The sequence below is a fragment of the Filicampus tigris genome, chromosome 1 (assembly GCF_054856515.1).
Source record: "Filicampus tigris isolate MCC_2025a chromosome 1, RoL_Ftig_1.0, whole genome shotgun sequence".
NCBI classification, from domain to species: domain Eukaryota; kingdom Metazoa; phylum Chordata; class Actinopteri; order Syngnathiformes; family Syngnathidae; genus Filicampus; species Filicampus tigris.
The window spans coordinates 40442935-40466727 of record NC_141217.1 but is presented as its reverse complement, the minus strand read 5'-3'; the positions used below and the strand labels follow the sequence as shown (position 1 = coordinate 40466727).

At 43.2% G+C, this 23793-nt stretch overlaps 1 protein-coding gene across 4 annotated transcripts in view; it reads right to left on the bottom strand.

The window, feature by feature from the left end:
- Nucleotides 1-3720: 3720 nt before the first annotated feature.
- Nucleotides 3721-23793, bottom strand: part of LOC147154111 (plakophilin-4-like) — a 36391-nt gene continuing 16318 nt past the window's right edge. For 3 of the 4 annotated variants that reach the window (XM_086041486.1, XM_086041478.1, XM_086041494.1), the window contains exons 11-22: nucleotides 23545-23758; nucleotides 22222-22405; nucleotides 10011-10128; nucleotides 9154-9348; nucleotides 8860-9033; nucleotides 8560-8710; nucleotides 7257-7449; nucleotides 7095-7179; nucleotides 6059-6176; nucleotides 5856-5987; nucleotides 5407-5480; nucleotides 3721-4812 (exon numbers count right to left, since the gene is read on the bottom strand). In XM_086041486.1, coding sequence (XP_085897612.1) covers nucleotides 4558-4812; nucleotides 5407-5480; nucleotides 5856-5987; nucleotides 6059-6176; nucleotides 7095-7179; nucleotides 7257-7449; nucleotides 8560-8710; nucleotides 8860-9033; nucleotides 9154-9348; nucleotides 10011-10128; nucleotides 22222-22405; nucleotides 23545-23758 — 1893 coding nt within the window. In that variant the 3' untranslated portion in view covers nucleotides 3721-4557. Of the gene's footprint in view, nucleotides 4813-5406; nucleotides 5481-5855; nucleotides 5988-6058; nucleotides 6177-7094; nucleotides 7180-7256; nucleotides 7450-8559; nucleotides 8711-8859; nucleotides 9034-9108; nucleotides 9349-10010; nucleotides 10129-22221; nucleotides 22406-23544; nucleotides 23759-23793 lie in introns of all 4 variants that reach the window. The other variant, XM_086041505.1, reaches the window with a different exon arrangement.

Sequence of the window (23793 nt, the reverse complement as noted above, 5' to 3'; positions counted from 1 at the left end):
CTTCGAGTTCCAAGTAGACGTCATGGCTTGTTCAGTCACATCCTAGCCAACCACCTGAAATCACCACAGAATGAAATAAGTGCAATAAACCAGTGAGAGGAGATCAAAGCTCGCCTCCAACACTGCTCACACGAGTCATCGATGTCCTTTTCAATACATTCAAGAATGTCGTTTAGCTGGTACTGCCTCAACGTCGAACCTCTGCAAAGAGCAACAGTACTTGCCCTTCCCTGGCCCAGTAGTGTATTCGTGTGCACTCCTCACACGGGGACTTCCACTTGGCCGATAAGCGAATTTGTTCCCCGTCGAACAAAAAGTGCAGCGGCGCCTCGAGGTCCCAACTCAATCACCACAGACAAACGAAGGCGCGCTTTGAGGAACAAACAACAGTCCCGAGGCGACGGTCGTGTGCAACTTGAAGACATTTATGGCTAAATCTCAACCTGACGTCCACAGCCACCAGTGGAAGTCCTCAAAGTGTTCACCTTAAAGCCATAGTCAACTCAAACGCATTTTTTTTTTCAAGAATATGTTCCCAGCAGGCCCACTGGTTGAAACACGCCATTCTGATTAGTATTGCATTTGTGGAATATGAGTTAAGCAGTAAAATCCAGCCCTTTTTTTAGCCATCTCGGGGGCGCGGCCATTTTGTCACTTCTGTCAACTGAAGATGATGTCACAACTGCTCAGGACTCAGGTAACGACCAATCGCGGCTAAGCTTCAGACAACAGATGAGCCGTGATTGGTCGTTACCTGAGCAACTGTGATGTCATTTTCAGTGACAGAAAAAATGGCCGCCCCCGGAGATGGCTAAAAATGGGCGGATTAACTCTTATTCCACGAACACAATATTTATCAGAATGCCTTGTTTCAACTAGTGGGATTGCATCGTACATATTCTTGAAAAAAATCTGCTTGGGTTGACTTCCTCGTTAAAATGCATCGGCATAGTCGAGGTCGAGGAAATCATCCAGCTGTTTTGGTGAACACAAAACTCTTTGGGTAAAGTTCATTCTGTCTCCCGTGTGTGTTTGTTGACATGTGCTCCAGCTCAAAGTTGCTGAGCGTGCAGGTGTTTGTTGACCGCGACTTTTTTTCCTTTTTTTTTTTTTTTTTTAGTCCTTTTCACTTTGAATCATCCTCTTCCAACCTGTCATTGTCAGTATTTATGTTTTCAACCTGTGAGTATATATTGCCTCACTAATATATACTTGACAGACGAGATTTGTGTGAGGTATGATGTGCGCTTGATTGCTCCAATTCTTTTCTGCATTTCTATGGCCTAGATTTACAGTATAGTTTGTCAAGAGTCCATTATTTTGATATTGTTTGGACTTTTTTAATGGTTTGATGTACGCATCATTTTTGTAAATATTGGGACACATGACAGATCATGCAGTGATGTAACATTTGGAACGATGTTGCACAGATGTCTTAAGATATTAAAAAATGGTCACACTTACAACCTGCTTGCTTTTTTCGTTTCCCTTTCGGTATTGCACTTGATGGGTGGCTCTCATTGTCTTCCAATATTGAATTGCTCTGGTCAACGTCTCTCTGAGCAATTGGGGGGCTTTTCTCGATGAAGGTACGCAAACGAAACAACACGTACAAATGCACAAAAGGTAGCATCTCTTTTCGTTCTGCGCCCTCTCGTGTCCGAAGTGTGGATTGACTACTGTTGTCCCTGAAGACTTGTTGGCAAAGTGGGTATAGAAACAGTACTGTGCATTTGATGAGAGATGTATATAAATGTGGATGTATATATACACACACACACACATATATATATGTATGTATGTATATATATATGTATGTATATATATATATATATATATATATATATATATATATATATATATATATATATATATTTGGTTTAGAGGAAAGGAACGTAATTTAAATATACCATGTTTTCTGTGTTAAATCAACCCCTTTGTTGCATATCGTGAAAACGACATCTTCATCTTCAACACCGCTTATCATTTTCAGAAAATTTCGGGTTTTCCTCGTTTTCTACTGCACTACAGTGGCGCAAATGAATGACGCAATCCCGAGTTTGAGAAGTAGATTTGCATTCTGCTGACTGTGGAGAAGTACATTCCTGCTCACTGTTATTGGCACGGCTTCATTTTTTTTTTTTTTGCATGATGTCTACAATATAAATACAGGGGAATGTATCAAATTTATATCATCAGGATCTTTTAATTGGATGTCCAAACTCATTTACTGACAAAAACGTTTTTATATGTCTTTTCAAAGTCCAGCCACTCAATCCCAGGAATTTATTTATAATTTCTTTCAAACAGTAGGGGTAAAAGAGGGGTCTGAAAATGTCTGGCAGTTAATGAGTTAAGAATTTTTTTTTCGATTAATATTGTAATTTCAAAGAAGAAACAATCGGTGATGAAAGCTTCCAAATGTTTCTTGAGCCATCCATACGTTTCTTTCACTTGTCAGCTGCTATTTTCTCCCAGTCTTCCTTTGCAAGTTGTTCAAAGTCTCGAATTTTTCCAGGTTTCTTTTCCCCAATAGCAGATCGCAGCTCATAGCAAAGATTTTCAATCGGAAAGAGGCTTTCTCGTTAAGACCACTTTTGTCCTGCCTAGAGGACATCAAAGACCGGATGTCCCTGAATTTCCTAAATTTCAACGAAAAGAAAACAGAACTTATGGTGTTTGGTCCCAGTGGCTCGTCTCCATCCCACCCTGTTGACCTAGGCCCCCTGTCTTCATATCTAAAGCCAACAATCCCAAACTTGGGTTTTAAAATGGACAGTGATTTTAAATTGGACCAGCAAATCAGCACTGTTGTAAAGTCGAGCTTCTTTCACCTTAGACAGCCGGCGAAGGTAAAGCCCCTCCTTTCCCATCGGCACTTAGAAAAAGTCACCCATGCCTTTGTTACATCTCGGCTAGATGACTGCAATGCGCTTTATTTTGGAGTCAGCCAGTCCTCCCTCAAACGTCTCCAGTTGGTCCAAAATGCTGCTGCCCGCCTACTAAGCGGAGCTCGGAAGATGGAGCGCATAGCACCGATTCTGGCCTCCCTTCACTGGCTCCCAGTGCATTTCAGGGTTCCATTTAAGATTCTCCTATTTGTCTTGAAACCATGAAATGGCCTGGCCCCGGCGTACCTCTCCGAGCTCCTCCAGCCCTACGCGTGCACCTTTCCGCAACCTCAGGTCTGCGGACCAGGCGCTGCTCGAGGTGCCGAGGACCAAGCGGAGCCTCAGAGGGGGTCGAGCCTTTTCGACTGCTGGTCCTTCCCACTGGAATGAGCTCCCATTGGTTGTTAGGCAAGCCCCCTCTCTCTGTCCATTTTTAAAACCCGGTTGAAGACGCATTTCTATATTCTCGGGCTTTTGATCAGACCTGGAATTTTGGGCTCTTTTCCGGTGTCAATCGTATTTGTGGTTTATGTTCATTTATTGGCTTTGTTTATTTATATTCTATATATTATTTATTTATAGCTATATTAATACGTGTATCACAGCCTTTATTGTTTTATATTTATTTATTGTCTACTGTTTGTAAAGTGCTTGGTTACAGCTCTAGCTGTTACGAAATGCCTACGAGCAATACTGTAAAAGAGCGTTAGACTGTGGTACAGTGCTACTGTACCAATAAGAAATCATTCTTGAGGTTGCCTTAACAACCTGCACAATGTCCAAACTGGAATTGAAGTTTTAAAAAATGAAAGCAAACAAACAAAAAAAGCATAATTTGCCATTTTTATTTGATCATTTTGTCACATCTTTTTTCACTACTCATATACACTATTTCCATTTGTAAGACTGCACGTAATCTTCGTCAGCAGTTTTTCGACAGAACAGACAGCTTTGTTAGCTTGCTTGGGTCACAAGTAAATAATAAATAATTCATAAATAATATAAAAGTCTTTTTTCACATGGTCACATATAAAGTATTACAGATTGAATACAACAATTCAACATGATGGTTCCAACGTCGGATTTGTACAAATAGATATTTTTCCACATACTTGGATATACTACTGCACTTTTGGCCAACAGACACGAAAGCGACGAGTTCTCTCTTTCTCTCCTCATCGGCGAGTGTATTCCCTTCAAAGCTGGGGCAGAAAACCTTGAAACACTTTTGGGGGTGACTTGGGATCAAGTCTGCCGCTGTTGCACGACGCGGCGGCCTCCCCTCTCCAATTCCCAATTTTGGTGGCGGGGTCGCCCCGCCTGCCCACTCTGACATGATTCGCGTTAATGAAGCCAAAAGACTGCACATTTTCACCGCAGAGAAAAAGGTTGCATTAGACAAACACAAAGTCAGGCCCGGCTTTGGAAGAGCACCTTCCACCGAGCTCTTTGGACCCGATTGACGACTTGAGAGAAATGAGCTTTTTGAAGACTGGCCGCTAAGTGAAGCCTTACTTCCAACGCTCGCCAGCAGGAGACAGACACAAACTGCTGCCGTTTTGCTTCACATTTTCGTACTAGTCTAAGGAACGTGTGGTTGAACATTTGCTGACATTTGGAGCGCTGAGCAGTCGGCAGTCTTATGCGCCGGGCAGACGTTGTCTTTTTACACCCAGGAGTCGGGGGATCCGCTGAACTTGTTGGCCCTGTTTGAAGGCCTCCGTGTGGTGGAGTAGAAGTCCACGTAGTTGGTGTTGCTTTTGAATTGGAGTGGCTGGCCGCCGCCGTAGCTGTCGGGGGAGGGCGGGCTCAGGTGGACCGCGTCGTCCTCGTACCGCTCCGCCCCGTAATCTTGCGGGGACGACAGGTACAGTCTGTTGTAGTTCTTCCTGTCTGGTTCATCGTAGAACGGCTCCGAGTGCTGGGGGCGGGGGGGGGGGGGCAAACGGTGGTCAGTTTCATTTAAATCACAACACCAGTATACTTTAAAGTGGAGGTCAACCCAAACATATTTTTCCAGAATAGCCCGCTAGTTGAAATACGGCATTCTGACGAATATTGCATTTGTGGGACAGAAGTTAAGCAGCAAAATGCGCCCGCTTTTAACCATCTCAGGGGGCGGCCATTTTGTCTCTTGTGCCGACTGAAGATGACATCACAGTTGCTCAGGGCTCGGGTAATCAGCAATCACGGCTCACCTGTTTTCTGAAGCTGAGCTATGATTGGTCGCTATCTTAGCCCTGAGCAAGTGCGACGTCATCTTCAGTCGACATAAGTGACAAAATGGCCGCCCCCTGAGCTAGCTAAAAACGGGTGGATTTCTCATCTTCCGCAAATGCAATAATAGCCAGAATGCCGTGTTTAGACTCGTAGAACATATTTTTGTAAAGAATTTTTGGGGATTGACTTCCCCGTCAACTAGTGCGTTAGCATACTTGGAGGTAGACTCGGTAGTCCACTAAAAGAGCCTGTGCGCAAGCTTTTAATAAGAACCGTGTACACTTTCTTTTCTTACCTGGGCCCTTCTTAGCTCGTCTCCAGACTGCGAGCTGTATGTGCCGATGAAATAAGCGTTTTTCTTCTCAGACCCTGAATAATCACAAACACAAATGTGATACGACCTGCCATGAAAAGAGTGAGTGCTTCGCAATAAGATGAAACGAGGTGATACAGTCAAGAAAACACAGGTCGAATCTTTGTGTGCAACCATTTCCAAAAGACCTTTTCAAAATGTTGGCAAACAGCAGGCACCAGGCAGTGTTTATATTCCTCCCAGCCTGTCTTGATGAAAAGATTTTGACAGTTGAACTTTGATGTCGAACACAATCTGCCGCAGGACGCTGGTCGACCTCCAAACAATTTTTTTTTTAGTTTCCGGGGTCAAATTAGAATACAGGCAACTTCCGAAATGAGTTTGACCGAAAAAAGAAAAAAGAAAAAAAAAAGGCCAAAATTCATCCAAACCTGTGTACTGATGTTTGTGTAAATTGTTGTCGCCGTAGTAGGTGTCGAGTTGCATAGATGACTGCGCTCTGGGGTAGTTTGAGCTGTGCCTCCTGATGCCCAGCATCGCCGGCGAGGATGTGGCGCTACCGCCTGAGGAAGCACAGAGCGCATTCAGAGCAGAGACCACGCCGCGATTGTCTTCGGCCGGACGGTTCTCTCACCGGACTGGATGACGGGCGACATGTGAATGGGGCTGGTGGGCAGCGTCGGCTGCGAGCGGTAGCGGTCTCGCTCCAAAGTGGACACCGGTGTGACAAAGTGAGTGTAGCTCCATCCGTCCTGCGCGGAAGAGTGCAAGTCATCGGTTTCGCGCCTCACGTTAAAGCCACCAAAGCGAGTCAAATCCCGACGAAATGACTGTCAAGCAAGTTGAGTCATTACTTAGGTTAACCCCCCCCCCAAAATTCTTTACAGTAAAATGTTGTATGCAGCTCCACTGGCCTAAGCACGGCATTCTGATTACAAATGCGTTTGTGGAATATGAGTTAAGCAGTAAAATGCACCCCTTTTAGTCCATCTCACGGGGCGGCCATTTTGTCACTTGCTGTCGACTGAAAATGACATCGCAACGACACGGAACGACCGATCACAGCTCGCCTGTTTTCTAAAGCTGAGCCGTGATTGGTCGTTACCTGAGCAGTTGTGATGTCATTTTCAGTAAAGCGTAAGTGACAAAATGGATAAAAACACATCCACATTTTGGTGTTTAATTTGTATTCCACAAACAATATTGATCAGCATATGGCGTTTGGACTAGTGAGGCTGCATAGAACATGTTATTGGTAAGAACATGTTTGGGGTGAAGGTTAGGCTAAAATGGTTAACCCTAACCCTTATTCATATCTTTTTCAAAAGTATGACAAATTGCAGCAGCATATTACGCAACATGCAAGTCCAATTTGGGATTTCCAAAAAAAAAAAAAAAAAAATCACATTAAAACGGAAGTGAAACCAAACATATTTTTTTCAACAATATGTTGCCAGCAGGCCCACTAGATTAACGCGATGTCTGTAACGCGGATTCACGTAAAAAGAAGCAAAATGCAAAAAAAAAAAAGAGGTGGGAGAGGTGTTTTTCACAGGCCAGCGACGATTGAGTGGATTCACTCAAGATGAAGCTGAATGTAAAACCGGGCCGAAAGTCTCCCACGCAGCGGCGCCTTCCGTTGCCATTTGTTTTGCGCGGAGGCCTCTGACCTGTTTGTAGAGACTCCTCAGCTCTCTGTACTGCCACAGCGTGTTCAACACTTGAGCAGCCGCCTTCATAAGCTTCATGGAGTACCTGCAACAGGATGATGACATGTGTTGTTTCTTTGGGACTTGACGGCAGCGTCCCAACGCTCGGCTGCCGCGGCGCACCCTTTGCCGCGTCCTTTGCTGATCTCCACCAGCTTCTCGATGCCGCCGCTGTCGGCCAGCGCTTTGGCGTTCTCCATGTTGCGGCTGGCGACCTCGTGCAGGGTGCAGCAGACGGACGCCACCGTGTCATCGGACAGCGCCGACGGATTTGCGCCAGGCAGCCGGTTGATCAGATCCCGCATCGCGTACTTCCCTGAAACACGTCACCTCTTTGTGTTCCGGCACTAAGTCGTTACTTTGCCGCTGCTCGTGCGGAACAGGCTCACGCGGGTAGGTCACTTTGAAACACGATCCACTCGTCTAAAGTCTCGTTGTCTTTTTGACCATGCAAACATGCTCCGTCAGCAGCCCGGGTACCCATCCGTCATCCGTCATCCGTCGTCCGTCATCCGTCACCCGTCCATCCGTCCATCCGTCAATCCGCCATCCGTCACCCGTCACCCGTCATTCGTCATTCGTTTATTTTTCTGCCGGGCCAAACATCTGTCAGTCAGTCTGTCATGTTATGTTATGTTATTTTGACCCCGCTTCCGTCAGTAAAAATCAAAGGTCCACCAGTGCGTCAATCGCCACGCCGGAAAAAAAGGCCCAACAGATGAAAAATCCGTCCATGTTCTGAACCGATTTGATGAAAATGGTAAATGGAGCGCACGCTCTACATTATAATGTGCGGGCTTGCTGCTCGGACAGCATTACACTCACATACATTTGACATTTCACATAGCCAACGCTTTGTATTGAAGTGCAGCCTGCTGCAGATTTAACTCTTAAAAGTTTGCTTGCTTCCTTAACCAGAATCCCGTGCCACATTGTTGCCAAAGGTACAATCCCGGTGGATTAAAATGCTTCCTAGTGTGCATACCGAAGCGAAATAATGACAAAATGTTTTATTTCCGTCTCTCTTCAGTAAAACGGGCATCCGTCATTGACGGATAGACGGACCGGTCCGTCGGTCAGACGGAGTGCCCAGCTCTGCTTGCTTCACATATCTTTACATCTTTACGAAGTCTCATATCACCTTTTCGAAATCAAGAATGGGTGAAGAACAACAGAAAATGGCCCTTCCGTTATCCTTCCGTTTTTCTGTTTCGGGCCCTTGTTCGAAAACGTTCGGACACCCTCCCCTTGATGTTGCTCGGTAATTCTACGTCGTGCTTCCCGTAAATCGATCCTTGTCTTCTCCCGGGGCTAGCTTTTGAGACGAAAAGCTTGCCGGGAAAGAAATGTAGGAAAATCAGCGACGCATTGAGTTGAGAACGATCAACAATGAGAAAATCGGTTTCAAACGCGGCTTTGCGCCTACCTATGAGCTCCTTGTTGCGTCCGTCGAGCGCCATGTTGCGCAGGGCGGTGGCGACGGAGCAGACGACGCGGTCGTTGTCCATCCTCAGCAGCTCCACCAGGATGGGCAAACCTTTCTCCTTGCGCACCGCCGCTCGCATGTAGGCCGAGAACTGGAAACAAGAGCAGGGAAAGTCATCGCACCGCTTTTCTCGCGCTCTTAGAAGCAACTAGAGCGTACTTGCACTTTTTCTCAAGACTGTACAGTAAACTTTTGCTGGTGGAAAAGCAAGTGAACGTGAATAGTGTATTCATAGGAGACCTTCCAGTTTCCTGCCGAGAGGTTTTGCAGCGATCCGGCGGCCCCCTCCAGCGTGGCGGCATTGGAGCTCTCGGCCAGCAAGTTGAGGTACGGTTTGACCACCGTTGGGTGCCACAGCAGCTCGGCGCCCCTCAGCGCCTGAGGAAAGCCGGGAATGGGCCCCGGGCCGTCCCACTGCTCAGAACAGGCGCACAAACAACATCCTGCTTGGTGCCTGGTAAAGTCGTTCAAAAATCACACTCGGACAACGTGAGGAAACTCGGGAGCGGCGATGATATTATCTTGTCGGTTCACTTTTTCCTCGGGCCAGTCGCTCCTCTTCCTCCCGCGCCTCCTCTTCCCCCAGCAGATGTAGTCCAAGTCCTTGGCCGTGGACGAGAACCCCAAGAGGGCGTCCAGCTCCTGGTTGCCGAGGAGACGAGAGGACGGCATCTCCACCTCCAGCCGGTAGGAGAGGTTCCTCAGCGTGCACACGCTGTTCTCCACGATCTGAGGAGGGTTCAAGAAAAACAAGACCATTCGGCGGACGCCAACAATCTTCCGGGTGGCGGGAAAGTCGTTGACCTGAACGGAAACCATCCCCCAAAAAACAGATCTAGTCCAAAAAGGTTGACTTTTTCATTTTCTTGCGTGGCGCATATCCTGAGTGGATGTCTTGAGCGGTTGAAGAGAGAAGCTCGCCGGACTGCCTTTTAAAAGATTCGCTTGGCCCGTCAGAGTCATTCAGCGAAACGCAACGTGGAGCCGGCCGGCTCCCGGGAGGCCGCAGCATCCGAAGAGCGCCACTGCGCCATTCGCCCGAGCGACAGAAAAGGCTATTTATTATTAGCCACGCCCACAACGTGAATGGTTACCACCACGTCTATTGTTATATTCAACTCGTTTTTGTATCGTTTGCTGATTCCTTTCCGAGCACTTCAGCTTATGTAACATCTTCTTTCTCACGGACGCCTCGCACATTTCAACTAGCGAAAAAGGCAAAAGCCAATCAAACGGAGCAGGACGTTTGCACTGGTGCGGTGCCGTCGGGGAAAGCGGAGGCGTTTCTACTGCGTTCCGTCGCAGGATTAGTTCAAGTCTTGCTTTTCTCCTTCGTGCGCTTTCCATGGAGCAAATGCAAGTGGGCATGCGCGCGCGCGCGTTTGCGTCACCTTGCTGTCGTAGTCGGAGGTATTGACGCAGGCTTTCAGGATGTGAAGCAGGGAGTCTACCAGACCCTCACAGCAGCGCAGCTGACCCCTCGCCTCTTCGCCTGCCGAGCTCAAGTTCCTGCGGCGCGCACGCACAAACACAGAGAAAAAGACGGCGGAAACGCTGAAAGTCTGTTCCAACAGCTCCGCTAACTTCATCCTTTATTGCTGTTATGGGACCATTTCACATTTATTGTGTTATGCTTTAAATCATAATTATAATATTTATACCAATAATAAAAATAACACCTGTATTTATATTGGATCAATAAAAAATATATACGCAACACTTAGGGTTTGAAACTAGGGTTAGAGTTTCAAAGTAGGGTTTGAAATTAGGGTTAGGGTTTCAGAGTAGGGTTTGAAACGAGGGTTAGGGTTTCAAAGTAGGGTTTGAAACTAGGGTTAGGGTTTCATAGTAGGGTTTGAAACTAGGGTTAGGGTTTCAAAGTAGGGTTTGAAACTAGGGTTAGGGTTTCAAAGTATGGTTTGAAACTAGGGTTAGGGTTTCAAAGTAGGGTTTGAAACTAGGGTTAGGGTTTCAAAGTATGGTTTGAAATTAGGGTTAGGGTTTCAAATTAAGGTTTGAAACTAGGGTTAGGGTTTGAAACTAGGATTAGGGTTTCAAAGTAGGGTTTGAAACTAAGACAAAGGTTTCAAGGTAGGGTTTGAAACTTGGGTTAGGGTTTCAAAGTAGGGTTTGAAATTAGGGTTAGGGTTTCAAATTAAGGTTTGAAACTAGGGTTAGGGTTGGAAAGTAGGGTTTGAAACTAGGGTTAGGGTTTCAAATTAGGGTTTGAAACTAGGGTTAGGGTTTCAAAGTATGGTTTGAAACTAGGGTTAAGGTTTCAAAGTAGGGTTTGAAACTAGGGTTAGGGTTGGAAAGTAGGGTTTGAAACTAGGGTTAGGGTTTCAAAGTAGGGTTTGAAACTAGGGGTAGGGTTTCAAAGTAGGGTTTGAAACTAGGGGTAGGGTTTCAAAGTAGGGTTTGAAACTAGGGTTAGGGTTTCAAAGTAGGGTTTGAAACTAGGGTTAGGGTTTCAAAGTAGGGTTTGAAATTAGGGTTAGGGTTTCAAATTACAGTTTGAAACTAGGGTTAGGGTTTCAAAGTAGGGTTTGAAACTAGGGTTAGGGTTTGAAAGTAGGGTTTGAAATTAGGGTTAGGGTTTCATAGTAGGGTTTGAAACTAGGGTTAGGGTTTCAAAGTAGGGTTTGAAACTAAGACAAAGGTTTCAAGGTAGGGTTTGAAACTAGGGTTAGGGTTTCAAAGTAGGGTTTGACATTAGGGTTAGGGTTTCAAAGTAGGGTTTGAAACTAGGGTTAGGGTTTCATAGTAGGGTTTGAAACTAGGGTTAGGGTTTCAAAGTAGGGTTTGAAACTAGGGTTAGGGTTTCAAAGTATGGTTTGAAACTAGGGTTAGGGTTTCAAAGTAGGGTTTGAAACTAGGGTTAGGGTTTCAAAGTAGGGTTTGAAACTAGGATTAAGGTTTCAAAGTAGGGTTTGAAACTAAGACAAAGGTTTCAAGGTAGGGTTTGAAACTAGGGTTAGGGTTTCAAAGTAGGGTTTGACATTAGGGTTAGGGTTTCAAATTAAGGTTTGAAACTAGGGTTAGGGTTTCAAAGTAGGGTTTGAAACTAGGGTTAGGGTTTCATAGTAGGGTTTGAAACTAGGGTTAGGGTTTCAAAGTAGGGTTTGAAACTAGGGTTAGGGTTTCAAAGTATGGTTTGAAACTAGGGTTAGGGTTTCAAAGTAGGGTTTGAAACTAGGGTTAGGGTTTCAAAGTATGGTTTGAAATTAGGGTTAGGGTTTCAAAGTAGGGTTTGAAATTAGGGTTAGGGTTTCAAAGTAGGGTTTGAAACTAGGGTTAGGGTTTCAAAGTAGGGTTTGAAACTAGGTTTAGGGTTTGAAAGTAGGGTTTGAAACTAGGGTTAGGGTTTCAAAGTAGGGTTTGAAACTAGGGTTAGGGTTTGAAAGTAGGGTTTGAAACTAGGGTTAGGGTTTCAAAGTAGGGTTTGAAACTAGGGTTAGGGTTTCAAAGTTCAATTTGAAACTAGGGTTAGGGTTTCAAATTAGGGTTTGAAACAAGGGTTAGGGTTTCAAAGTACAGTTTGAAACTAGGATTAAGGTTTCAAAGTAGGGTTTGAAACTAGGGTTAGGGGTTCAAAGTAGGGTTGGAAACTAGGGTTAGGGTTTCAAATTAGGGTTTGAAACAAGGGTTAGGGTTTCAAAGTACAGTTTGAAACTAGGATTAAGGTTTCAAAGTAGGGTTTGAAACTAGGGTTAGGGTTTCAAAGTAGGGTTTGAAACTAGGGTTAGGGGTTCAAAGTAGGGTTTGAAACTAGGGTTAGGGTTTCAAAGTAGGGTTTGAAATTAGGGTTAGGGTTTCAAAGTAGGGTTTGAAACTAGGGTTAGGGGTTCAAAGTAGGGTTGGAAACTAGGGTTAGGGTTTCAAAGTAGGGTTTGAAAATAGGGTTAGGGTTTCAAAGTAGGGTTTGAAACTAGGGTTAGGGGTTCAAAGTACAATTTGAAACTAGGGTTAGGGTTTCAAATTAGGGTTTGAAACTAGGGTTAGGGTTTCAAAGTAGGGTTTGAAATTAGAGTTAGGGTTTCAAATTAGGGTTTGAAACTAGGGTTAGGGTTTGAAAGTAGGGTTTGAAACTAGGGTTAGGGTTTCAAAGTAGGGTTTGAAACTAGGGTTAGGGTTTCAAATTAGGGTTTGAAACAAGGGTTAGGGTTTCAAATTAGGGTTTGAAACAAGGGTTCGGATTTAAAAGTAGGGTTTGAAAATAGGGTTAGGGTTTCAAAGTAGGGTTTGAAACTAGGGTTAGGGGTTCAAAGTAGGGTTTGAAACTAGGGTTAGGGTTTCAAATTAGGGTTTGAAACTAGGGTTAGGGTTTCAAAGTAGGGTTTGAAACTAGGGTTAGGGGTTCAAAGTAGGGTTTGAAATTAGGGTTAGGGTTTCAAAGTAGGGTTTGAAACTAGGGTTAGGGTTTCAAAGTAGGGTTTGAAAATAGGGTTAGGGTTTCAAAGTAGGGTTTGAAAATAGGGTTAGGGTTTCAAAGTAGGGTTTGAAACTAGGGTTAGAGTTTCAAATTAGGGTTTGAAACTAGGGTTAGGGTTTCAAAGTAGGGTTTGAAATTAGAGTTAGGGTTTCAAATTAGGGTTTGAAACTAGGGTAAGGGTTTGAAAGTAGGGTTTGAAACTAGGGTTAGGGTTTCAAAGTAGGGTTTGAAACTAGGGTTAGGGTTTCAAATTAGGGTTTGAAACAAGGGTTAGGGTTTCAAATTAGGGTTTGAAACAAGGGTTCGGATTTAAAAGTAGGGTTTGAAACTAGGGTTAGGGGTTCAAAGTAGGATTTGAAACTAGGGTTCGGATTTAAGAGTAGGGTTTGAAACTAGGGTTAGGGGTTCAAAGTAGGGTTTGAAACTAGGGTTAGGGTTTCAAATTAGGGTTTGAAACTAGGGTTAGGGTTTCAAAGTAGGGTTTGAAACTAGGGTTAGGGTTTCAAAGTAGGGTTTGAAATTAGGGTTAGGGTTTCAAAATAGGGTTTGAAACTAGGGTTAGGGTTTCAAAGTAGGGTTTGAAACTAGGGTTAGGGGTTCAAAGTAGGGTTTGAAACTAGGGTTAGGGTTTCAAAGTAGGGTTTGAAATTAGGGTTAGGGTTTCAAATTACAGTTTGAAACTAGGGTTAGGGTTTCAAAGTAGGGTTTGAAACTAGGGTTAGGGTTTGAAATTAGGGTTTGAAATTAGGGTTAGGGTTTCATAGTAGGGTTTGAAACTAGGGTTAGGGTTTCAAAGTAGGGTTTGAAACTAAGACAAAGGTTTCAAGGTAGGGTTTGAAACTAGGGTTAGGGTTTCAAAGTAGGGTTTGACATTAGGGTTAGGGTTTCAAAGTAGGGTTTGAAACTAGGGTTAGGGTTTCATAGTAGGGTTTGAAACTAGGGTTAGGGTTTCAAAGTAGGGTTTGAAACTAGGGTTAGGGTTTCAAAGTATGGTTTGAAACTAGGGTTAGGGTTTCAAAGTAGGGTTTGAAACTAGGGTTAGGGTTTCAAAGTATGGTTTGAAATTAGGGTTAGGGTTTCAAATTAAGGTTTGAAACTAGGGTTAGGGTTTCAAAGTAGGGTTTGAAACTAGGGTTAGGGTTTCATAGTAGGGTTTGAAACTAGGGTTAGGGTTTCAAAGTAGGGTTTGAAACTAGGGTTAGGGTTTCAAAGTATGGTTTGAAACTAGGGTTAGGGTTTCAAAGTAGGGTTTGAAACTAGGGTTAGGGTTTCAAAGTAGGGTTTGAAACTAGGATTAAGGTTTCAAAGTAGGGTTTGAAACTAAGACAAAGGTTTCAAGGTAGGGTTTGAAACTAGGGTTAGGGTTTCAAAGTAGGGTTTGACATTAGGGTTAGGGTTTCAAATTAAGGTTTGAAACTAGGGTTAGGGTTTCAAAGTAGGGTTTGAAACTAGGGTTAGGGTTTCATAGTAGGGTTTGAAACTAGGGTTAGGGTTTCAAAGTAGGGTTTGAAACTAGGGTTAGGGTTTCAAAGTATGGTTTGAAACTAGGGTTAGGGTTTCAAAGTAGGGTTTGAAACTAGGGTTAGGGTTTCAAAGTATGGTTTGAAATTAGGGTTAGGGTTTCAAAGTAGGGTTTGAAATTAGGGTTAGGGTTTCAAAGTAGGGTTTGAAACTAGGGTTAGGGTTTCAAAGTAGGGTTTGAAACTAGGTTTAGGGTTTGAAAGTAGGGTTTGAAACTAGGGTTAGGGTTTCAAAGTAGGGTTTGAAACTAGGGTTAGGGTTTGAAAGTAGGGTTTGAAACTAGGGTTAGGGTTTCAAATTAGGGTTTGAAACAAGGGTTAGGGTTTCAAAGTACAGTTTGAAACTAGGATTAAGGTTTCAAAGTAGGGTTTGAAACTAGGGTTAGGGTTTGAAAGTAGGGTTTGAAACTAGGGTTAGGGTTTCAAATTAGGGTTTGAAACAAGGGTTAGGGTTTCAAAGTACAGTTTGAAACTAGGATTAAGGTTTCAAAGTAGGGTTTGAAAATAGGGTTAAGGTTTCAAAGTAGGGTTTGAAACTAGGGTTAGGGGTTCAAAGTACAATTTGAAACTAGGGTTAGGGTTTCAAATTAGGGTTTGAAACTAGGGTTAGGGTATCAAAGTAGGGTTTAAAACTAGGGTTAGGGGTTCAAAGTAGGGTTTGAAACTAGGGTTAGGGTTTCAAAGTAGGGTTTGAAAATAGGGTTAGGGTTTCAAAGTAGGGTTTGAAACTAGGGTTAGGGGTTCAAAGTAGGGTTTGAAACTAGGGTTAGGGTTTCAAATTAGGGTTTGAAACTAGGGTTAGGGTTTCAAAGTAGGGTTTGAAACTAGGGTTAGGGGTTCAAAGTAGGGTTTGAAATTAGGGTTAGGGTTTCAAAGTAGGGTTTGAAACTAGGGTTAGGGTTTCAAAGTAGGGTTTGAAAATAGGGTTAGGGTTTCAAAGTAGGGTTTGAAAATAGGGTTAGGGTTTCAAAGTAGGGTTTGAAACTAGGGTTAGAGTTTCAAATTAGGGTTTGAAACTAGGGTTAGGGTTTCAAAGTAGGGTTTGAAATTAGAGTTAGGGTTTCAAATTAGGGTTTGAAACTAGGGTTAGGGTTTGAAAGTAGGGTTTGAAACTAGGGTTAGGGTTTCAAAGTAGGGTTTGAAACTAGGGTTAGGGTTTCAAATTAGGGTTTGAAACAAGGGTTAGGGTTTCAAATTAGGGTTTGAAACAAGGGTTCGGATTTAAAAGTAGGGTTTGAAACTAGGGTTAGGGGTTCAAAGTAGGATTTGAAACTAGGGTTCGGATTTAAGAGTAGGGTTTGAAACTAGGGTTAGGGTTTCAAAGTAGGGTTTGAAACTAGGGTTAGGGTTTCAAAGTAGGGTTTGAAACTAGGGTTAGGGTTTCAAAGTAGGGTTTGAAACTAGGGTTAGGGTTTCAAAGTTCAATTTGAAACTAGGGTTAGGGTTTCAAATTAGGGTTTGAAACAAGGGTTAGGGTTTCAAAGTACAGTTTGAAACTAGGATTAAGGTTTCAAAGTAGGGTTTGAAACTAGGGTTAGGGGTTCAAAGTAGGGTTGGAAACTAGGGTTAGGGTTTCAAATTAGGGTTTGAAACAAGGGTTAGGGTTTCAAAGTACAGTTTGGAACTAGGATTAAGGTTTCAAAGTAGGGTTTGAAACTAGGGTTAGGGTTTCAAAGTAGGGTTTGAAACTAGGGTTAGGGTTTCAAATTAGGGTTTGAAACAAGGGTTAGGGTTGCAAAGTACGGTTTGAAACTAGGATTAAGGTTTCAAAGTAGGGTTTGAAACTAGGGTTAGGGGTTCAAATTAGGGTTTGAAACTAGGGTTAGGGTTTCAAAGTACGGTTTGAAACTAGGGTTAAGGTTTGAAAGTAGGGTTTGAAACTGGGGTTAGGGTTTCAAAGTACAGTTTGAAACTAGGATTAAGGTTTCAAAGTAGGGTTTGAAAATAGGGTTAAGGTTTCAAAGTAGGGTTTGAAACTAGGGTTAGGGGTTCAAAGTACAATTTGAAACTAGGGTTAGGGTTTCAAATTAGGGTTTGAAACTAGGGTTAGGGTATCAAAGTAGGGTTTAAAACTAGGGTTAGGGGTTCAAAGTAGGGTTTGAAACTAGGGTTAGGGTTTCAAAGTAGGGTTTGAAAATAGGGTTAGGGTTTCAAAGTAGGGTTTGAAACTAGGGTTAGGGGTTCAAAGTAGGGTTTGAAACTAGGGTTAGGGTTTCAAATTAGGGTTTGAAACTAGGGTTAGGGTTTCAAAGTAGGGTTTGAAACTAGGGTTAGGGGTTCAAAGTAGGGTTTGAAATTAGGGTTAGGGTTTCAAAGTAGGGTTTGAAACTAGGGTTAGGGTTTCAAAGTAGGGTTTGAAAATAGGGTTAGGGTTTCAAAGTAGGGTTTGAAAATAGGGTTAGGGTTTCAAAGTAGGGTTTGAAACTAGGGTTAGAGTTTCAAATTAGGGTTTGAAACTAGGGTTAGGGTTTCAAAGTAGGGTTTGAAATTAGAGTTAGGGTTTCAAATTAGGGTTTGAAACTAGGGTTAGGGTTTGAAAGTAGGGTTTGAAACTAGGGTTAGGGTTTCAAAGTAGGGTTTGAAACTAGGGTTAGGGTTTCAAATTAGGGTTTGAAACAAGGGTTAGGGTTTCAAATTAGGGTTTGAAACAAGGGTTCGGATTTAAAAGTAGGGTTTGAAACTAGGGTTAGGGGTTCAAAGTAGGATTTGAAACTAGGGTTCGGATTTAAGAGTAGGGTTTGAAACTAGGGTTAGGGTTTCAAAGTAGGGTTTGAAACTAGGGTTAGGGTTTCAAAGTAGGGTTTGAAACTAGGGTTAGGGTTTCAAAGTAGGGTTTGAAACTAGGGTTAGGGTTTCAAAGTTCAATTTGAAACTAGGGTTAGGGTTTCAAATTAGGGTTTGAAACAAGGGTTAGGGTTTCAAAGTACAGTTTGAAACTAGGATTAAGGTTTCAAAGTAGGGTTTGAAACTAGGGTTAGGGGTTCAAAGTAGGGTTGGAAACTAGGGTTAGGGTTTCAAATTAGGGTTTGAAACAAGGGTTAGGGTTTCAAAGTACAGTTTGGAACTAGGATTAAGGTTTCAAAGTAGGGTTTGAAACTAGGGTTAGGGTTTCAAAGTAGGGTTTGAAACTAGGGTTAGGGTTTCAAATTAGGGTTTGAAACAAGGGTTAGGGTTTCAAAGTACGGTTTGAAACTAGGATTAAGGTTTCAAAGTAGGGTTTGAAACTAGGGTTAGGGGTTCAAATTAGGGTTTGAAACTAGGGTTAGGGTTTCAAAGTACGGTTTGAAACTAGGGTTAAGGTTTGAAAGTAGGGTTTGAAACTGGGGTTAGGGTTTCAAATTAGGGTTTGAAACTAGGGTTAGGGTTTCAAAGTAGGATTTGAAACTAGGGTTCGGATTTAAAAGTAGGGTTTGAAACTAGGGTTAGGGGTTCAAAGTAGGATTTGAAACTAGGGTTCGGATTTAAGAGTAGGGTTTGAAACTAGGGTTAGGGGTTCAAAGTAGGGTTTGAAACTAGGGTTAGGGTTTCAAATTAGGGTTTGAAACTAGGGTTAGGGTTTCAAAGTAGGGTTTGAAACTAGGGATAGGGTTTCAAAGTAGGGTTTGAAATTAGGGTTAGGGTTTCAAAGTAGGGTTTGAAACTAGGGTTAGGGTTTCAAAGTAGGGTTTGAAACTAGGGTTAGGGGTTCAAAGTAGGGTTTGAAACTAGGGTTAGGGTTTCAAAGTAGGGTTTGAAATTAGGGTTAGGGTTTCAAAGTAGGGTTTGAAACTAGGGTTAGGGTTTCAAAGTAGGGTTTGAAACTAGGGTTAGTGTTTCAAAGTACGGTTTGAATCTAGGGTTAAGGTTTGAAAGTAGGGTTTGAAACTGGGGTTAGGGTTTCAAATTAGGGCTTGAAACTAGGGTTAGGGTTTCAAAGTACAGTTTGAAACTAGGATTAAGGTTTCAAAGTAGGGTTTGAAACTAGGGTTAGGGGTTCAAAGTAGGGTTGGAAACTAGGGTTAGGGTTTCAAATTAGGGTTTGAAACAAGGGTTAGGGTTTCAAAGTACAGTTTGGAACTAGGATTAAGGTTTCAAAGTAGGGTTTGAAACGGGTTAGGGTTTCAAAGTAGGGTTTGAAACTAGGGTTAGGGTTTCAAATTAGGGTTTGAAACAAGGGTTAGGGTTTCAAAGTACGGTTTGAAACTAGGGTTAGGGTTTCAAAGTAGGGTTTGAAACTAGGGTTAGGGTTTCAAAGTAGGGTTTGAAACTAGGGTTAGGGTTTCAAAGTAGGGTTTGAAATTAGGGTTAGGGGTTCAAAGTAGGGTTTGAAACTAGGGTTAGGGTTTCAAAGTAGGGTTTGAAACTAGGTTTAGGGTTTGAAAGTAGGGTTTGAAACTAGGGTTAGGGTTTCAAAGTAGGGTTTGAAACTAGGGTTAGGGTTTCAAAGTAGGGTTTGAAACTAGGGTTAGGGGTTCAAAGTAGGGTTTGAAACTAGGGTTAGGGTTTCAAATTAGGGTTTGAAACTAGGGTTAGGGTTTCAAAGTAGGGTTTGAAACTAGGGTTAGGGGTTCAAAGTAGGGTTTGAAACTAGGGTTAGGGTTTCAAAGTAGGGTTTGAAATTAGGGTTAGGGTTTCAAAGTAGGGTTTGAAACTAGGGTTAGGGTTTCAAATTAGGGTTTGAAACTAGGGTTAGGGTTTCAAAGTAGGGTTTGAAACTAGGGTTAGGGTTTCAAAGTAGGGTTTGAAACTAGGGTTAGGGTTTCAAAGTAGGGTTTGAAATTAGGGTTAGGGTTTCAAAGTAGGGTTTGAAACTAGGGTTAGGGTTTCAAAGTAGGGTTTGAAACTAGGGTTAGGGTTTCAAAGTAGGGTTTGAAACTAGGTTTAGGGTTTGAAAGTAGGGTTTGAAACTAGGGTTAGGGTTTCAAAGTAGGGTTTGAAACTAGGGTTAGGGTTTCAAAGTAGGGTTTGAAACTAGGGTTAGGGGTTCAAAGTAGGGTTTGAAACTAGGGTTAGGGTTTCAAATTAGGGTTTGAAACTAGGGTTAGGGTTTCAAATTAGGGTTTGAAACTAGGGTTAGGGTTTCAAAGTAGGGTTTGAAACTAGGGTTAGGGTTTGAAAGTAGGGTTTGAAACTAGGGTTAGGGTTTCAAAGTAGGGTTTGAAACTAGGGTTAGGGTTTCAAAGTAGGGTTTGAAACTAGGTTTAGGGTTTGAAAGTAGGGTTTGAAACTAGGGTTAGGGTTTCAAAGTAGGGTTTGAAACTAGGGTTAGGGGTTCAAAGTAGGGTTTGAAACTAGGGTTAGGGTTTCAAAGTAGGGTTTGAAATTAGGGTTAGGGTTTCAAAGTAGGGTTTGAAACTAGGGTTAGGGTTTCAAAGTAGGGTTTGAAAATAGGGTTAGGGTTTCAAAGTAGGGTTTGAAACTAGGGTTAGGGTTTCAAAGTAGGGTTTGAAACTAGGGTTAGGGGTTCAAAGTAGGGTTTGAAACTAGGGTTAGGGTTTCAAAGTAGGGTTTGAAATTAGGGTTAGGGTTTCAAAGTAGGGTTTGAAACTAGGGTTAGGGGTTCAAAGTAGGGTTTGAAACTAGGGTTAGGGTTTCAAAGTAGGGTTTGAAACTAGGGTTAGGGTTTCAAAGAAGGGTTTGAAACTAGGGTTAGGGTTTCAAAGTAGGGTTTGAAAATAGGGTTAGGGTTTCAAAGTAGGGTTTGAAATTAGGGTTAGGGTTTCAAAGTAGGGTTTGAAACTAGGGTTAGGGGTTCAAAGTAGGGTTTGAAACTAGGGTTAGGGTTTCAAAGTAGGGTTTGAAACTAGGGTTAGGGTTTCAAAGTAGGGTTTGAAACTAGGGTTAGGGTTTCAAAGTAGGGTTTGAAAATAGGGTTAGGGTTTCAAAGTAGGGTTTGAAATTAGGGTTAGGGGTTCAAAGTAGGGTTTGAAACTAGGGTTAGGGTTTCAAAGTAGGGTTTGAAATTAGGGTTAGGGTTTCAAATTAGGGTTTGAAACTAGGGTTAGGGTTTCAAATTAGGGTTTGAAACTAGGGTTAGGGTTTCAAAGTAGGGTTTGAAACTAGGGTTAGGGTTTGAAAGTAGGGTTTGAAACTAGGGTTAGGGTTTCAAAGTAGGGTTTGAAACTAGGGTTAGGGTTTCAAAGTAGGGTTTGAAACTAGGTTTAGGGTTTGAAAGTAGGGTTTGAAACTAGGGTTAGGGTTTCAAAGTAGGGTTTGAAACTAGGGTTAGGGGTTCAAAGTAGGGTTTGAAACTAGGGTTAGGGTTTCAAAGTAGGGTTTGAAATTAGGGTTAGGGTTTCAAAGTAGGGTTTGAAACTAGGGTTAGGGTTTCAAAGTAGGGTTTGAAAATAGGGTTAGGGTTTCAAAGTAGGGTTTGAAACTAGGGTTAGGGTTTCAAAGTAGGGTTTGAAACTAGGGTTAGGGGTTCAAAGTAGGGTTTGAAACTAGGGTTAGGGTTTCAAAGTAGGGTTTGAAATTAGGGTTAGGGTTTCAAAGTAGGGTTTGAAACTAGGGTTAGGGGTTCAAAGTAGGGTTTGAAACTAGGGTTAGGGTTTCAAAGTAGGGTTTGAAACTAGGGTTAGGGTTTCAAAGAAGGGTTTGAAACTAGGGTTAGGGTTTCAAAGTAGGGTTTGAAAATAGGGTTAGGGTTTCAAAGTAGGGTTTGAAATTAGGGTTAGGGTTTCAAAGTAGGGTTTGAAACTAGGGTTAGGGGTTCAAAGTAGGGTTTGAAACTAGGGTTAGGGTTTCAAAGTAGGGTTTGAAACTAGGGTTAGGGTTTCAAAGTAGGGTTTGAAACTAGGGTTAGGGTTTCAAAGTAGGGTTTGAAAATAGGGTTAGGGTTTCAAAGTAGGGTTTGAAATTAGGGTTAGGGGTTCAAAGTAGGGTTTGAAACTAGGGTTAGGGTTTCAAAGTAGGGTTTGAAATTAGGGTTAGGGTTTCAAAGTAGGGTTTGAAACTAGGGTTAGGGTTTCAAAGTAGGGTTTGAAACTAGGGTTAGGGTTTCAAAGTAGGGTTTGAAAATAGGGTTAGGGTTTCAAAGTAGGGTTTGAAATTAGGGTTAGGGGTTCAAAGTAGGGTTTGAAACTAGGGTTAGGGTTTCAAATTAGGGTTTGAAACTAGGTTTAGGGGTTCAAAGTAAGGTTTGAAACTAGGGTTAGGGTTTCAAAGTAGGGTTTGAAACTAGGGTTAGGGTTTCAAAGTAGGGTTTGAAACTAGGGTTAGGGTTTGAAAGTAGGGTTTGAAACTAGGGTTAGGGTTTCAAAGTAGGGTTTGAAACTAGGGTTAGGGTTTCAAAGTAGGGTTTGAAACTAGGGTTAGGGTTTCAAAGTAGGGTTTGAAACTAGGGTTAGGGTTTCAAAGTTGGGTTTGAAACTAGGGTTAGGGTTTCAAAGTAGGGTTTGAAACTAGGTTTAGGGTTTGAAAGTAGGGTTTGAAACTAGGGTTAGGGTTTCAAAGTAGGGTTTGAAACTAGGGTTCGGATTTAAAAGTAGGGTTTGAAACTAGGGTTAGGGTTTCAAAGTAGGGTTTGAAACTAGGGTTAGGGTTTCAAATTAGGGTTTGAAACTAGGGTTCGCGTTTCAAAGTAGGGTTTGAAAGAAGATTAGTGGGGTTGAAACAAGATTTTTAAAAAACAGCGGTTTTGAATCACTGGATTTATGTGGTCTGTCTCACCTTAGGCAGCCGGTGGTGTTTCGCAGCAGCAGGGAAGACTGGAACTTGATCTTGTGTTGCTCACGGTGCGACAGGCTGCTCCAGCCTGAGTGCGGGATGACCACCGTGTTGGTCAGGGTGCTCAGGGCGTCGCGAATGATGGTCATCTTCACCGCGTCGCAGGAGGACAGGTTCCACAGGACCCCTGGACAAGTCAAGTCACGTTTATTCGTACAGCAGCACAAGTCAAATCACAAGCAAGCAATTCACAACGCAAAGTTAAAAAGGCACTTTGCACATTGACCAGGTCAAGAACAACCCTTGTCAAAAATAAAAGCGCCAGCCGCTTTCTACACTTTCTATACTTTCTACATTGCATCACTTTTTCTCCATAAAATAGTCAAGCCCCCCCTTGACTGCACTTAATGCTATGTCCGTCTTCAATGATGCTTTCCGACCAAAGGAAGGCCAAATGTGAAGAAGGAAACCACAAAATGGGATTTTAATCTGCATCCCGATTCAAACCTCGGTCTGATCAGGTCGTGGCCAACTGTCTACGGGATGTAAAAAGACTTCCCTGTGTTTTCAAATTGCGCCGCGAGTCACTTGGAGTGTCGGAACCGTCTGGTGTCTCCTGGTTTTAAGCGGCACGTGCGGCGTGGCTGCAAAGCTGTCACCAGCATCCTGTTTCGCCGCCACGTTATCTTGCATCTATTCTGATATGCACTCGCTCAAAACACAGCAGCCACTCTCGCCAGCCACAAAACAGCTGATGCGCACATTGCTGCACTCACTGCCAGTCTGGACATTGGACCACTGCTCAGCCAGTCTGCGTCACGCAGTTGTCTTCTTAAAACCTGGACCCTCTTTCTTGTGTGTTTTTGTACAGATACAAAACTACGCTCGAGAAAGGCATTCGGGGGTAGGTCACACACTGCTCCAATGCCGACCATAATGTCCAAGGGAATGATGCTCACAAAACTGCAAAGCCTAAGCCGTCAAATGCTCACCTGTTTTCTGAAGCTGAGCCACGATCGGTCGTTATCTGAGCCCTGAGCAACTTTGACGTCATCTTCAGTCGACAGAAGTGACAAAATGGCCGCCCCCTGAGCTAGCTAAAAATGGGCGGATTTCTCATATTCCACAAACGCAATATTAATCAGAATGCCGCGTTTCAACTAGTGGGCATGCAGAGAACATATTCTGAACCCAAAAAAAAAACCATGGGTCGAGAGAGCTTGAGGCTTGAGCGTTGAGCGATCACTTGGTGTCCGGCAGCATCCCAACTGTCGGGCGGTCAAACAGTTTCCAAAGGTTATGAAGCCATCGATGTTCCAGACGTACCAGTGACCAGCTCACGAACGTCATTGTCGGTGGTCTTCCTGAGGAGGCGCAAGAGTGCCGGCACGCCACCGCAGTTCCTCAGCGCCACCTTGTTGTTGTCTGTGGCTTTGCCGTACACAAGGTTCCTCAAAGCCCCGCAGGCACTCTTCTGCACTTCGCACGCCTTGTTGTCAAGCAGATCCACCAGGTGCTGGATCCCTCCCAGGTGACACACCTGCGGAGAGACCAAAGACCACTGAAGCTGTGGCT